Genomic DNA, 16,974 nt, shown 5'->3' with positions numbered 1-16,974 from the left:
TTTTAGATTATTTAATTTTTTGAGATATTCACATATTGTGAAAGTCACCATTTTAAGGTGTTTCGTTCAGTGTTCTTTAGTATGGACTAAATGTTTTTGGTAGACATTCTGAATTTTGTATTTCTAGTCAATTCCTATAACTATATAATAAAGTAGTTTTATTATAGATGATATGTACATATGTGTGCATGTATGTATCTCTCAATATCTGTCTCTGCTCTATCCATTACATTAGCTGATGTGACTGGCAACCCTAAGTCCCATAGGCTGTAAACATCACAGCCATCTGTGGCAGCTCTACTAGTTCATCCATAGGAACAGCAGAAACACTGTAGTTTTTGTTGCCTTACTTTTTATTTAAGGTATAGCTTTTAAAAATGTGTGATTAATGAATAAAGGGAAGAAGGACTCTTAAGTGGCAGCATTTGTCTGTATAGTGTAGTTGGTAGTAGAACTAGTATTAGTTGAGTACCTGTCACGTAAAAGTTGCTATGCCAAGAGGAGGACAGACGTTGCTTAGAGGTTTGGGAGGAGGCCTTATAAGTTGAGCCATTTTATGTAATGAGGTAGGGTGGAGAATGGTGTGGGTAAGGAGAGACAATCAAACAGTATTTCAATAGAAGTATTTAAAGTGAGTCTTCTGGTAGTTTAGAGGAGAAATAAATCACATACAGGTAGTCAGGAACTGAAGTTGTTTTATGTAGCAATTGGCATTAGAAATGGAAAGATTTCTTCTATAGAAAGAGATTTTTGTTGGACATGGGCTGAGGGCATTCCAGGTGGGAAATAATGCTTAAGAATTAGATGTTTAATCATCTGCAGATTTAACTTAGCAATACTGTTTATTTTCACCCCAAACTTGGATAACTGAGAGCAGCATAATAGATTCTTGTGAGGTTTTAAAATAGCAATATGATTCATGATGTCGATTTACTTAGGGTGGAATTATAGTTGCCATATCTATTTTTTCAGTTAGTTAATTAAAACAGTCCTCGGTAGTTTCCTGTTTCTTCTACATTTTCATTTGCAAATTGTTTTTGTAAAATTCCAAATCCAAGAATAACTCAAACCACCTAATTGTCTGTCAGATGTGAGCATTGAAGCTTCTATTTTGCTCTGCTAAATTATGTTCCTTGACCTACAAAATGTGGAAAATAGGAGTTTAGAAATATGGCATTAATTCACTTGCAACACTTCAGTAAAATTTAATCAATTTATATGGAGACTAAGTGAAGGATATAGCAGTTAATCATTAACATTAATAGCAAGAATCATAGAAAAATTGTGTCTTGTTAAGTATTAATTTTTTATAAAAGAATATACATGCTCATTGTTGAAATTTTAGAAAGTCTGTAAATTGTAGGGCAGAGAAACTTGAATAATCAAGAGGAGATTACATTTTAACATTTTGATGTATTTCTATTTAGTTATTTGTTTTTGCTTATATTTATATAACTTGTATAATCAATATGTATATAGTTGACAAATATGTGTTGTGTATCCGGGGTTCCATGATTTCCCTTCATTCTGAAGAACCACTTTTAGGATTTCTTTCTTTTTTTTAAAAAAATTATTTAATTTTTTGAGATATAAGTCACATATTGTGAAATTCACCATTGTAAGGTGTTTCAGTCAGTGTTCTTTAGTATATTCACAAGGCTATGCAACCAGTGCTACTGTCTAATTCCAGAACGTTTCACCTAGATGGACAATGGTAATTAAAACCCAATGGGCCTTATATAAAAGACTTTAAGGAATGGGTTACAGAGATTAGTCTTGAAGGTCCATAAGAGATTACTTTCTCTCCTTAAAACCCTTCAGTCATTCTCCATTGCCCAAAGCATAAGGGCCAAACTAACATAATATTCTATAGATCTAGAATATATCTCTGTATTCAGTCTCATCTTTTATTGTGATCCTTAACCATAAATTCTACCTTTATTGAACTTGGGAATTCTACTATTACTGAACTTGATGGGTTTACCCCAACCCGTCTTTTTTTATGACTTTGTTCCAGGCGTCCTCAAACTACATCCTGTAGGCCACATGCAGCCGGCCTAGGACATTTATCCAGCTTGCCGGGTATTTTTGCCACTGCTACCTGTCCTGCTTAGCAGCTGACTCTTCCCGGGGCCCACAGTCCGGCCATCCAGCGGTCTGAGGGACAGTGAACTGGCCCCTGTTTAAAAAGTTTGAGGACCCCTGGATACCGTTTAGGCCATCCGCCATCCTGCTGGCATCTTTCAGAGTTGAGCTAATGGTCATGTATCTTATTATCAAACTTTCTCTTATTATTCAAGTAGAAATAACCACACCTTCTACTTAGACGTATACCAGCATATCCCAGATTGGCTCGCATAGTACAGGTATACACCTGTTGTTTTCGTGTAATTATAATAGCAATCTTCTTTTTCAGTATCTTGATTTGGATGGTAGGCTAAGGAGTTACTCTGTTTAAGTAGGCATCTGTCATTAAAACTACAACTCTTCATTGAACTTAACTACTTAAATATTCTCATTTCTTTCTGAGACTCTTAAGTGTCTTAAAGGCAGGAACTGTTATGTTTATTTCTCTAGCACTTAGAACTGTGTCTAATTCCTAGTTTGGGCTCAGGAAATACTGGATGGGTAGGCAGAAAGTTTGGTGACTAGGGAGGTGCAATATGGAAAAGTACAGAGGGAAGGAAATTAAACTTGCAGAGTATTTTTTGGTAGGGGCTATAAGGAATGATTCAGCATAGCAACATTTGATCCAAAAGACGATGGAGCAATTTCTGATGAGTTCTTGTGGGTTGTAGAGCTGATGCGTGTTAGTGTAGTTTCTCTCAGGATTCTTGTGCTTGGGGTTTATTTGTTTTAAAAATTATGTTTTTTACCTGTAGATTAATAATTTTCATCAAAAGTAGAAAAAATTTTTCACCACTCTTTCTATCCTTCCCCTCTTTAAGATCTAATTACTAATGCTCTTTTCACTTTAGAAAAATCTTTTTTCTTTGTATTTCATTTTGGGTAGTTTCTTTTACTTCATCTTCAAGTTTGCTAATCTTTTTTCTGCTCTGCCTCAACTGCTATTAATCCCAACAACAATATTTTCTCCTTTTTAAAAAAATTTAAAAAATTTTTTTGAGACAGAGCTTCAAGCTGTCGTCCTGGATAGAGTGTTGTGGTGTCACAGCTCACAGCAACCTCTAGCTCTTGGGCTTAAGCAATTCTGCCTATGCCTCCCAATTCTGCCTACAGGCGCCTGCCATAACGTCTGGCTATTTTTTGGTTGTAGCCGTCATTGTTGTTTGGTGGGCTGGGCTGGATTCCAACCCGCCAGCTCATGTGTGTGTGTGGCTGGTGCCTTAGCCACTTGAGCCACAGGTGCCGAGCCATATTTTCTCCTTTTAGATATTGCAGTTTTCATTTTTGGGATTCATTCTATTTCTTTTTCATGTCTTCTATGTCTCTGCTTAGCTTTCGGACGTTTTTTGCTGCATATGAATACATAGTGAGCTGTTTTTAATAGCGCTGTCAGTTTTGGGCCTGTTTCAATTGATTTCTTTTTTTTCTTCATAAGTTACAATTGTATGCCTGGCAGTTTTGACTGGGTATTAGACTTTTTAAATTTTACCTTGTTTTCAGGGCTGATTATTTTTGTATTTCTGTAAATGTTCTTTAGCCTTGTCCTGCAATAAGGTTAATTTGCTTGGAACTAATTTGTGTCTTTTGAGTTTTGCTTTTAAGATTTATTAGGTGGATTAGTATAATATCTAGTTTAGGGAAAATTATTCCCAATTCTGAGATAAAAGTCTTCTCGTTATTCACTAACTTGTGAATTCAGAGATTTTCTAGTCTGGCTAGTGGGAACAGGCATTATTTCCATTCTTGTACTGAATGGCAGGTACTGTTCCCCCTGAGACCCTTGTTTGGGTTATTCTTAGCTTGGCCTTGGGTAGTCTTCTTACATGCCTATATTGGTACTCTGCTGAATATTCAGGGGGTCTTTCTGCAGATCTTTGGAGTTCTTTGTCAGGGGGCAGCTCACTCTTTGATACCCTATCCTGAGAATTCTAAATGCCTGGGTCTGTTTTCTTTTCTCAACTTGAAGAGACCACTAGGCTCCACCTCTGATCTCCTTGCTCTTGCCAAAGCCTGGAAGTTTCGGGCCAACACATGGGACAATTGTAGGGCTCACCTAGTTTGTTTACTGCCCCTTGTAGCTGAATATTCAGTGTCTAAAAAAATCATTGCTTCACGTATTTTGTCTATGTCTTTGGTTATTTCAGGCAGGAGAGTAAATCCGTTTCCATTTTGGTCAGAAATGGAAGTTTGTTTTCACTTGCTAACTACTTTTTAGTTTAAAATTTTTATTGTGATTAAAAGCATGTAACATAAAAATTATCACCATTTTAAGTGTACAGTTCAGTTATGTTAAGTATATTTACATTATTGATCAATGGATCTCCACAGCCGTTCCCCTGCCCCTTGCAGCCAACGTTCTACTTTCTGTTTTTGTGTATTTAACAATTTTAGATGCCTCATGTAAGTGAGTTTACACAGCATTTGTCTTTCTGTGAGTTGCATATTTTACTTAGCATAGTGTCCTCAAGGTTCGATCATGTTGTTTCAAGGTTGAAAAATATTACCTTGTTTGTGTGTACCCTATTTATCCATTGATGGACATTTAATTGCTTTTACTTCTTGGCTATTGTGAATAATGCTGCAGTGAATGAGTATGTGAATATCTCTTTGAGACTGTGCTTTTAGTCCTTTTGGACATAATACTCTGAAGTGGCATTGCTGGATCATATGCTGGTTCATTTTGAGTTTTTTTTTGAGACAGTCGCACTCTGTTAACCCAGGCTAGAGAACGATGACATCAGCCTAGCTCACAGCAGCCTCAAACTCTTGGGCTGGAATGGTCCTCTCACCTCAACCTCCTGAGTAACTGGGACTGCAGATGCGCACTACAATGTCTATTTTTAATAATTTTCTGTTTTTAGTAAAGATGGGATCTTACTCTTGATGACGTTGGTCTCCAACTCCTGAGCTCAAGGGATTCTCCCACCTCAGCCTCACAGAGTGGTAGGATTACAGCATGAGCTGCTGTGCCGGGCCCCTATTTTTTTAAAGGTAACTGCCACAGTGCTCTCCGTAGAAGTTTTACGGTTCCAATAGTGTACAACTTCCAATAGTGTACAACTTCCAATTTCTAACTGAAATTTAAGATTATGTATTTTATCTTTACCTACTTTTCTATAGCTTAGGATATGGCAGCCAATTGTAGGGAAGGTGGCATTGTGCTGGTGGTGGGGTCATTGGAAAAACTCCGGTATTCCCAATATTTGATATTACCACCTTACGTATTATATTTTTGTTAGACTGTCTGGGTTCTTTGCCTAGTTGGGAGCCATATTTTATTCTTCTAATGTTTAGATGATTTTTCCAATTCAGTGGAAAAATCTCAGAGCCATCACTTCACACAGACTGTTCAGCTGTTTTAATACTCCTCAGTCAGAAGAGGGGGGCAAACCACTGAATTTGTTTCTAATTATATTTGATTATAATAGTGAAAATTATTAGGAATTTGTCATTTTACAAGCAGTAGCTTAGTGGGATTTGAGCTCTGACCAGCTGTGTCTTTTTCTTTGCCCAGAATCTTAATATTGGTAATTTCTTTGGCTGTAAATTTTTAAAGCTTGATCATTTTTGGTTGTTCCTTTATACCTATTTGTAGATACTAAAATTTCTTTTTGTTTTTTGGAATAATTATAGAGAGAAACATGTTTTTGCAACATTTTTGGAAAGAATAATTGAAATCTGTTATTGGTACCACCTTGTTAGTGTATAAAATGCTCAGATACAAGTATTTAAGTAAACATATTTCAACAGTTTAAAATAACAAACATGATTTAATTTATGTTATTGGGTTAAAGATAACTAAGTAAATGTTGCTTAACACACTCATATTCAAAAAGGAAATTAATTAGTGATGAATTCTTATAACAACAAAATGTATTTTTTCTAAACTAGTATGTTCTTTATGATTTTAGGTGATTGTATATGGATTTTCTGTTATGAAATTAGCTAGCAAGAAACCTGCCTACTTTCCTAGGATAAGAATATGAGGAAAATAAAAATTTACGTTAACAACTTGTTAAGAGAGCTGGGCGCGGTGGCTCACGCCTGTAAATCCTAACACTCTGAGAGGCCGAGGTGGGTGGATTGCCTGAGCTCACAGGTTTGACACCAGCTTGAGCAAGACCAAGACCCCATCTCTAAAAATAATTGGGCGCTGTGGCTGGTGCCTGTAGTCCCAGCTACTTGGGAGGTTGAGGCGGGAGGATTGCTGGAGCCTAAGAGTTTGAGGTTGCTGTGAGCTGTGATGCCACAGCATTCTACCAAGGTTGACAAAGTGAGACTCAAAAAAAAATTTGTTAAGAATTAGAATTTTATAAAATATTACATTGTACACTTATATGCAATGATTTGTTTATACTTTATTGTCTTGTTCCCTTTTACCAAAGTCTAGTAAAGTGACATAAAACCATGAAGGAGCACATGAGTCAATGAAAATTAAATTTATTAAGAAGGGTACCACTTATACTCATTGACTGTATGATTAAAGTAATTGGCATATAACAGAATTTAAAGCAATAATGACTAAACAAAATTATTTTAAAAATTGAGCCTGATTTTTAGAGTTAAAAATTTTTAGTTTCTTTACTCTTAATTGTTGCCTAGTAATTGAAGAATGATACCAAATGTAGCATAGTAATTCAAGTATAAAAAATATAAAGTGATCTTGTCATGATTTTATTTCAGTATAGAATAAATGCATGATAGAGATTTTTTAAATATTTCAAATTTATGTGAGGGTACAATTAGATTACAGTGTTTGCATTTGTTAGGAAGAGTCCCTGTTGTAGACGCATCAGCAGACAGGGATGTTTGGGAGGCAGATAACAATGATTTGACTTGGGTGCAGATGTGTTCATTTTAAAATTTCATCAAGTATGTATTTATGATTTATGTGCTTACTGTATATATGCTGTATTTCAATCAAATTAAAGAAATTGCTATTAAAGTATGAAGAAATTTATCTTCTTTTCTTTTTTAAGGAGATGATTATTGACAAAGTAAACGGACAAGCTGTTCCTAGATACTTGATATATGACATAATTAAATTCAATGTAAGTATCTTTTATAATTTATAAAATAAAAATTGTCACTGAAGTAATGGACTTTATTTTTAAATAAAGAGTGTTACTGCCTTAGAGATAGTAGGAAAGAAAACTTGTGACTCTGTTTATTGCATTACTTTTTGTTAATATTATATCTCCTCTTCTTTCTCTCATTGCCTAATGTTTTGCATATTTCTTTGTCTTGAGGTTTCTTTAACTTCAAGAAAAGCAGGTTAAATGATATCTCAAAGTGGTTTTGATCTGCATTTTCTCTGATGATTAAAGATGATGAGCATTTTTTCATGTGTCTGTAGGCCATGTGCCTGTCTTCTTCAGAGAAGTTTCTGTTTAAGTCTCTTGCCCACAATGAAATGGGATCAGTTGTTCTCTTCTTGCTAATATGTTTGAGTTCTCTGTGGATTCTGGTTATTAAACCTTTGTCAGAAACATAACCTGCAAATATCTTCTCCCATTCTTAAGGCTGTCTGCTTACTTTACTTATTGTGTTCTTCCAAATTGTATATAAAATCAGCACATTGTACCCCATAAATGCATTAATGTGCACAGGTATGATTTAATAAAAAAATTGTTAAGAGAAAAAAAAGAAAAGCAGCTTACTAAAATGTTGATAAAATAAGACAGCATTTTAAAATGGAGCTTGTTTTGGTTTTAATTATCTTATACTTGATTTTAAAAAAAGGTCTAGAAATTTTATTTTTTTTGCTAAAACAACAAAAGACAAAGTGATTATGAGGTGTTGCATTTGTAATAAATTATGGAAATTTATTTTTTTTCCTGGAAATTTTTAAGGTATAGATTTCACTTTTTGATTGAGAAATCAAAAAATATTTAAGAGCCTAAGGTCAGAACACATCACATTTCATTTTGTTCTATTTATAACTACTGTATTCCTCAAAAGTAATGTTTTCCAGAATTGGCTTAATGTTATCACAGATCTTGGAATAACATTCATTGGCCTAGGACTAGACATAGGGGGAGTTGGTGGTTTTGTTTCTTTGTGAATAGAGAAGTGTTGTCTCCTTTGCCTCTTGATACTGAACTCTGCTGTGTTCAGTGTGGTCTTCTTAGCCTGGGAACTCTGTCTTAGATTACAGCCTTCTAATACTTTTTAAAAACTGTGGAAAATTTCAGCATATAAGAATATAGAGAATAATACAAAGAATATTCATGTACTGTCCACCATCCTAGATCTTATTTATTTATTTATTTATGACAGAGTCTCGCTCTGTTGCCTGGGCTAGGGTACAGTGTTCCCTATAATCTCAAACTCCTATACTCAAGCCATCCTCCTGCCTCTGCCTCCTGAGGAGATGGAATACAGGTGTGGAACACCATGCTCAGCTTATTTTTCTATTTTTTTGTAGAGACAGGGGTCTTGCTCTTGCTCAGGTTGGATTTAAATGTCTGGCTTCAAGCAGTTCTCCTGCCTCGGCCTCCCAAAGCACTAAGATTATAGGCATCAGCTACCTTGCTTGGCTAATCTTAGAAGACATAATTCATTACAAATCCAGTAGAAGTTTTTTGCTACATCTCTCTCATCCTATTCTTAATTCTCTTGCCCAGAAGCAACCTCTACCCTGGATTTGGTGTTCATTGTTACCATGAATGTTTTAAATACTTCTCCTAATTATGTGTATACCCCTGAAATATATGTGGTATTCTTTTGCAAGGTTTCTAGTGTCACATAACTGTCACTATGCTATGCTACCCACCAGTTGCTCCACATCATCTTGCGGATATTTATCTGTGCTAATGCTGTAGATTCAGTTCATTCACTTTACTTACCATTTAGTGTTACTTTATGTAAATATATATATATAAATACAACAAAGAGGACTTTATTCTCTTCCTTTTGGTGGATATATTTCCATTTTTTGCTTTTATGTTATTACTGCTTGAATAATTATATGTTTTTTTCCTTGTGCACAGTAATGAAAGTTTCCCTAGAACATTTGTTCTTACTCTTGGGATGTAATTATCTGGAAAGTGTGTTAAAAACTTCTAATTTCTGGAGAGTCTGATTAAGTTGGCAACTTCAGCTTTATTAGCTACATTACTACATTCCTCTCAAATAGTTGTTCCAATTTGCTGCAGTTGGCATTCCAAACATTTAAATTTTTTACTATTTGTGCGTCAGATGGTATCTCATTCTATTTTAATTTGCTTTTCTCCGATTTCTTTTTTGTTTTTTTGAGACAGAGCCTCAAGCTTTCCCCCTGGGTAGAGTGCTGTGGCATCACAGCTCACAGCAACCTCCAACTCCTGGGCTCAAGCTAGTCTCCTGCCTCAGCCTCCCAAGTAGCTGGGAACACAGGCGCCCGCCACAACGCCTGGCTATTTTTTGGTTGCAGCCGTCATTGTTGTTTGGCGGGCCCAGGCTGGATTCGAACCCGCCACCTTAGGTGTATGTGGCTGGTGCCTTAGCTGCTTGAACCACAGGTGCTGAGCCACTTTTCTCCGATTTCTAATGAGGTTTAAGATGTTTCATATGTTTATTTTTACTTGTTTGGAATTTCTTTGGGTGATTTAATCAAGTTTATATAATCTCCTACAATCTTCAAATTATTTATTTATTTATAATTAAGACAGAGTCTTACTTTGTGGCCCTCGGTAGAGTGCTGTGACATCATAGCTCACAGCAACCTCCAATTCTTGGGCTTAAGCGATTCTCTTGCCCCAGCCTCCTAAGTAGCTGGGACTATAGGTGCCCGCCACAATGCCTGGCTTTTTTATTTTTATTTATTTTTCTAGAGACAGGGTTTCACTCTGGCTCTGGCTCTGGCTGGTCTCGAATCTCTGAGCTCAGGGCAATCCACCTGCCTTAGCCTACAAGAGTGCTAGGACTATAGCACCACGTGAGTCACCACGCCAGCCCAATCTTCTAATTTTTTAAATTTGGTTGTCTATTTTTTCTTCTGATTACTAATGAAATCAAATATATTTTATAGGTTTATTTTTATTTTTATTTTTGAGACAGAGTCTCACTATGTCACCCTGGGTGGAGTGCCATGGCATCACAGCTCACAGCAACCTCAAACTCTTAGGCTTAAGTGATTCTCTTGCCTCAGCCTCCCAAGTAGTTGGGACTACAAGTGCCTGCCACATGGTCAGCTATTTTGTTGTTGTTGTTTTTGTTATTGTTGCGGTTGTCATTGTTGTTTTAGCAGGCCCAGGCCAGGCTTGAACCCGCCAGCCTCAGTGTATGTGGCCGGCACCCTACCCACTGAGCTACGGGTGCCACCTATAGGTTCATTTTTTTGTTTATATTTTTATTTGTCATTTAATCAGAAGTTTGTATAATCTAATTTTTCAATTTGGTTGTCTGTCTTTTTTTCTTCTTTTGTAGGAATGACTTATGTCTTCTGGATTCTAGTCCTTTTTTGGTTATATGTGTGGAAAACGTTATCTTTCCAAAATCACTGTTTATTGATGCATAGAAGTTTTTAATATGACATCAAACTTACCAGACCTCAAAGATTGTGTTTTTGTACCTTATTTAAGAAATTCATCTGTATTTTGTTCTAAAGATGATTAAGTTATACTTTAGGTTTATAGTTGTCTATTCAACACTTATTTCTTGTGTGCCTGTTAGCACATTTCATGATTTAAAGTCAGAGTTTTTTTCACATTTCTGATATTGGGATGCATTTACAATTGAAAGCTTCATATAGTTAGTTCTTGAATATAATATGGAGCCTCCATGGATAATTAACCATGTCAGTGCCACTATTAGAAAAAAAAATTTATATTTTGAAATATTATAATAGGAAAATATTTTCATTCCCTTTATTTATTATTTTGTTCAGGAAAAATTTCCCTGGTCATCTTTTACAAGTCAAGTACTGTGTTAGGTATTGGCTATACAGAGGTGAACAGGATGTTAGTGGACTGGCTTCCAAAAGAAGGTCATTTCTACAGCAGTTTGTTGATATTTGGGAAGAACATAGGAGAACTTCTGTTTATTTTTTCAGTATGTTTATTCTATTTTTGTCCGTTTTATAACGTCAGTTGTGTATGTATACAAATTATTAAAAATTAATATGCATATATTATATACATTAATTAGGATATGTGTTTGGACTGGGTGTAAAATCAAAACAAATTTGCAGACCACTCTTCTGGATGAGAATATAAATGTAAAGAAATATAATTTTTTTTTTTTTTTTTGGGCTGTGGCTGGGTTTGAACCTGCCACCTCTGGCATATGGGGCTGGCGCCCTACCCTTTTGAGCCACAGGTGCCACCCAAGAAATATAACTTTTTTATTATAAACATAACAACAAAGATGCAAGGAAAACGCTAGTAGTATTAGAGAATTTCCCTGGGTATAGAATTATTGAAGCATGAATAGTAAAATACATGGTGAAAGTAACATAAATTAGTTTTGAAAGATTGAGTCATGGAGGTCAGGAGCATTAAATGGTTTGTTAGCATAATTGATATGTGGTCAGGTGTGGGACCTAGCAGAAGATGAGAATGGATTGGTGAGTAGGGGTCCAAGTGACTTGAGTTGACTTCTTTTTGTAGTAGGGCACTATTGAAGGTTGTAGCTATGCTAATGATTGAATATACTTTGTTTGTTTTGGGAGATAACTCCCCTGGCAGCCTGAATAGTGTTTTGAAGAACTGAGAACAGAGAGGCCAGCTAGTCAGTAGTGCAGGCGTCCTCAAACTATGGCCCGTGGGCCATATGCAGCCTGCCGAGGACATTTATCCAGCCCGCCGGGGGTTTTTGCCACCGCTGCCTGTCTTACTTAGCAGCCGACTCTTCCCGGGGCCCACAGTCCAGCCCTCCAATGGTCTGAGGGACAGTGAACTGGCCCCCTGTTTAAAAAGTTTGAGGACACCTGCAGTAGTGTTTCCTCTGGTCTGTTCTCAGTGATGCTATACTTGCCTGTTAGCAGAAAGGCACTCAATAGGTATTGTGGATTTGAAGGTGAACTTACTTTCAATCTATTCTTCTTGATTTGGTGAATTTATATAGAAAGGTGGAAAGCATTTAGGAGGAAATTAGGCTACTTACATATTTATTACCAGGTGTCAGACCTTTTCTTTTCTTTAGGAAAACAAGCGTCTGAATTCCTCTGATAGGTCTAATAAACAAGTCTAACATTTAATAGGTTGAATAGAAAAGATCACACAGACTGTTCTTAGTTACTAGCATTTCCTTAGTAAATACCCTTTACGCATAGTTGTTTGCCTTCACGTAAAGAGATCATTTTCTACAATGTGACCTAGCTCTGCACACTTTTTCTTATACCTTACTCTTTGCTGGGTATCAGACTTGTCATCCTTCCAAAGTTGAGAAACAGACATCTCTGAGCCTTATCTAATGCTATTCACCCTCTAAAGTGCTGACACCTGTTTGTAAACATCAGGTTTGGTATTAGATTGGAGAATACAGGTCTGAGAAGAGATAGATAACAGAAAAGATAGGGAAAAAATGCATGGAAGGGTGTCTAGTTGTGGAGTGAAGAGAAGAGTAGTTTGTATGCTACTGAGATGATGCATAGATGATCACTGTCAACCAGATGAGTGTTGTAACAATGATTACCATATAGGTAGGGCAAGCCTCCACCCTCATACAAAAGGGTTTGTGAACTTCATAGTTCAAACCATTGATGCTTTAAGAACCATGAAGGGAAAGTTGATTGGGGAGAAGAAAAGGAGACTCATTAAGTCAAATTAATTATCAGGGCTGGTGAATGTGGCTGTGTTGGCTGTGCACTAGGTAACCCAGACTATGCTGTTCATGTAGACAGCTATATACAGTTTGACAGCTTTGATAATTATGCTGATGAAATAGTTCTTAATGTTGAAATTTAAATAATTGTCTCTTTAATTCAGGCACAGCCAGTTGGAGATTGTGATTTTAATGTTCGTCTGCGGTGTATAGAAAGAGAAATTATAAATCCTCGACATGAAAAAATGAAGAATGGACTCATTGACAAAACACAGGAACCATTTAGTGTCAGAAATAAGCCATTTTTTGATATCTATACGTCAAGAAAGGTAAAGTTGACTTTTTTGTTTTGAATTAGTGTCTATAATGTCTCATAATGCAGCTTATGAGATGAAGGTGCATGATAATTTGCAGCCCAGTTGTCTTGACTTTACCAGAAATTACTTGACTATAGCACTATTTTTGTCAAACCTGTATCATTCCCAGGCTTTTCTTTCTTTTTCTTCTTCTTCTTTTTTTTTGTTGTCCTTGTAGTTTTTGTCCGGGGCTGGATTTGAATCGGACACCTCCTGCATATGGGGCCAGTGCCCTACTCCTTGAGCCCCAGGCGCTGCCCCAGGCTTTTCTTTTTTTTAGCGTGATTCTAAGTGATGGAAAGGTAAAACTAGATTGCTTGCCTGTTTCTCGTGATAGTTTTAATTCATGGTTGTTGTTCCATATTATAATATGTTTTAAAAAATCTATAAACAACATAGAAATATGTTGAGTGAAAAATCACTTTTTAAGGTCTGCCTATTTTTCCTAAATGTAAACCATGTTTGATGTATGTTTTTATTAAAAACATTTATTTACATACATATGTAAAAAATTATTAAAGAATTATTTTTGTTGTTCTGAGTTTAAATGAGTCACACTAAATATCCCAGGATTGCTTTTTCTTAAAAATTAACAATGTGGATTGGAGATATTTCTCTGTTAACAAATAGAAATTTGTCACATTATTTAAGTGCCGTAGGGTATCGATAGTAAAGATGCACTATATCTTATTATCGGTAGAATTTTAGATTGCTTTTTGTCTTTGCTGTTGTCAACAATGTTTCAGTGAACATCTTTGTATACGTAGGTAGGTATTTCTTCAGGATAAATAAGAGCAGAATTTTTGGTCTATTTAGTCTATTTCTAGCAGTTTTTTCTACTCACTGTCTCTTCCTCATGCTTGGGGTTCTCACATGAATATGCTAATTCTGTTTATACCCCATCTTCTCATTTTCGTATTCATTCTCTTTTTTCTTCTTTTATCCTTATTTTTAATATTCACTAATGTCAGTACTGTTACTACTTTCACTACAAATACTACTGTTATTGCTAGTGCACATTTGTTTTCACTAAGATATTTGCCATATCTAACATTTATTTTTAAAAGCCCAAATTGGTACATGAGTACCATATTGAACATCTAAAAGTGAGGTCTGTTTCTGCTGTTCAGACATGGATATATATGCACTTGTGCCATGTTGTGTCTTAACAGCAGAATACAGTTCTAATTTAAGTTCCCTCTTGGTCTTTTCAGTTCTTGCTGTTGTTTTGTATTGTTAATTTCTCTTAAAGTGTTTTTTTTTTGCAGTTTTTGGCCAGGGCTGGGTTTAAACCTGCCACCTCCAGCATATGGGGCTGGCGCCCTACTCCTTTGAGCCACAGACACTGCTCTAAAGTGTTTCTTAAAGAAAAACATTTTTTTCAGCAGAGTTGGTCTCAGGTTAAAACTTTAACCAGTTATAGGATAATAACTGCATTTAATAGGTTATTGCTATAGAAATATCTGTCCTTGCTAATGGGACTGGTAAAATGTGGTGTTATGAATGATAAAGCATTTGTTAGGCAAGTATAGGTTATTTCTTTAGGAATTCTAGATTTTATGTAGTTTTAAACAAAATTTACACTATGAAACATGTATACTGTTTTTATAGAAAATAGCAGAATTTCATTTTTATATATCTTTAAAATCTTGAAGATAACTTTGATTTTTAGGACTTTATTAGTATAGCGGTATTAACAACCTCTTCATTTTGCCTGATTTGATCCGTCAAACGCAGTGAAGGGATAATGAGCTGTTCAGTTTTTAGCTTTAATACACATGGTTAGGATACAACATTTAAAATAGTAACAACATGTAGTAATTTTTCAAATTAAAATTCTATTTCCATTTCTTGTTTCAAGGCCAATTAAAAATTATTTGAATAGGTTAAATATGGTGAACAAAAGTTTAAAAGCACCTAGTAAATGTCTTAAAGTCCCACATCCGTTTTATCTCCTTCACAGAAGAGTAACTGTTGCTGTTAGCTTTCAGTGTACCCACCCAGAATGTCTTTACGCATGTATAAATAAATATGTTGATTTATATTCTTACCACCTCCACCAAGAGGTGGTTTTTCACAAACTGTTTATGTACCTTGTCTATTTTTTTACTTGACAATCTATCTTGAGTCTCCTTACCCCAGTATCAGCACACAGAGATAGTCCTTCTTGGTTGTTTTTTGTTTTTTTATAAGTACACAGATTTCTGTGATATTATGATATAGTTTGGATATTTGTCCACTCCAAATCTCATGTTGAAAATTTGTTTTTCAGCATATATACTTTTATTTAGGAAAATTAAGGGTATTTGGGTTTGTTTTGTTCTTTGACTTATCATATTATGTACTGATAAAAACTATGTTTTTCTAGCATTTTACTTATTTGCTTCCTTTTAAATCTTTATTGAGCTGTAATTGACAAAAATTGTGTATATTGTATATTCACAGTGTACAATGTGATGTATTGATATATGTATACATTGCCAAATGAATACTACAGTCAACCTAATTAACATATCCATCACCTCACAGAGTTGTGTATGTGGAGAATTCATTTAAAAAAATTTAATGTATTTAGTGCTTTTTGTTACATGGACAAATTGTTAATTAATGCTAAAGTCAGAATTATGTGGAAATTTGATCCCTAGTGCTGGAGGTGGGATCTGGGGATGATGTTTTTGTCATGGAGGTGATTGATTCCTCTTGGTAAACTTGGTGACATACTGGTGGTAATGAGTGAGGTCCTGGTCTGCTCAGTCCAGAGCTGGTTGTTTAAAAGAGTGTGACTCCCCCTTTTTCTCTCTTGCCCCTTCTCTTACCAGGTGACACGTCTGCTCCACTTTCACCTTCTGTCTGCCATTAGTAAAAGCTTCCTGAGAACCCCCCTCACTGGAAGCAGATGCCCATATGATGTTTCTTGTTCAGAACTGTGAACCAAATAAACCTCTTTTCTTTATAAATCACCCAGCCTTGGGTATTCCTTTACAACAATGCAAAAGGGGCTAAGACATTCTAAATACAATAATGGAATACAAAAGTGGTTTTCCTTGCTTATGGTTGGTGGCTAGCAGATAGGGAGCTGTTCCTCTCAGCTGTCATTTCACTGGCGGTGAGCTCAGTCTTCTCTTTCAGCAAATGTCTCAACTGTTCTGAGCTTGTCCTATTTGATCTGTTAGTAGGTTTCTATCTTCTTATATATCTAAAATTTATTGAAAATTTTCTCATCATCTGGTCTTTCTCCTTTTGTTTTTTATTAATTTTATAAGATTCCCATCATTTTAGTCTCTAATTAGAGGGAGTAGCTCATACCATCTTTAAATATATTAATAACTCAAGCGCACCCCCCCCCCCCTTTATTTTTTTGAGACTAGGTGTTGCTCTGTCACCCAGGCTGGAATGCAGTGGTGTAGTATAGGTCGTAACAACCTTGAATTCCTGGGCTCAAGTGATCCCCTCCTGCTTCAGCCAACCAAGTAGCTGGGACTGCAGGCACTTACCACCACTCTCAGCCTGTAAAGATGGGGTTGTTGCTATGTCAAATTCCTGGCCTTAAGTGATCCTCCTGCCATGACCTCCTAAAGTGCTAGAATTACATGTGTGAACCACTGTGCTCAGCCTCAAGTATGTTGGAAAGACATGTGGGTGTCTTTATTGTATCAGTTATAAGTGTTCTGTTTTCTTTGGACACATTTAAAATTGTGATCTTGGATCTTGATTATTTTTGCATAGTGTATTGATTCATTCTCCC

The 16,974-nt window shown here is 35.8% G+C and overlaps 1 protein-coding gene across 1 annotated transcript in view; it reads left to right on the top strand.

Moving 5' to 3' along the window:
- The window catches only part of RNGTT (RNA guanylyltransferase and 5'-phosphatase), a 354,972-nt gene that overhangs the window by 135,530 nt on the left and 202,468 nt on the right, over positions 1-16,974 (top strand). The window contains exons 10-11 of the mRNA XM_003797513.3: positions 7,107-7,178; positions 13,038-13,202. Coding sequence (XP_003797561.1) covers positions 7,107-7,178; positions 13,038-13,202 — 237 coding nt within the window. The remainder of the gene's footprint in view (positions 1-7,106; positions 7,179-13,037; positions 13,203-16,974) is intronic.

Source organism: Otolemur garnettii, unplaced genomic scaffold, assembly GCF_000181295.1.
Source record: "Otolemur garnettii isolate 467f Iridium unplaced genomic scaffold, OtoGar3 scaffold00118, whole genome shotgun sequence".
Classification (NCBI taxonomy): domain Eukaryota; kingdom Metazoa; phylum Chordata; class Mammalia; order Primates; family Galagidae; genus Otolemur; species Otolemur garnettii.
This window is presented reverse-complemented; position numbering and strand designations above follow the sequence as displayed.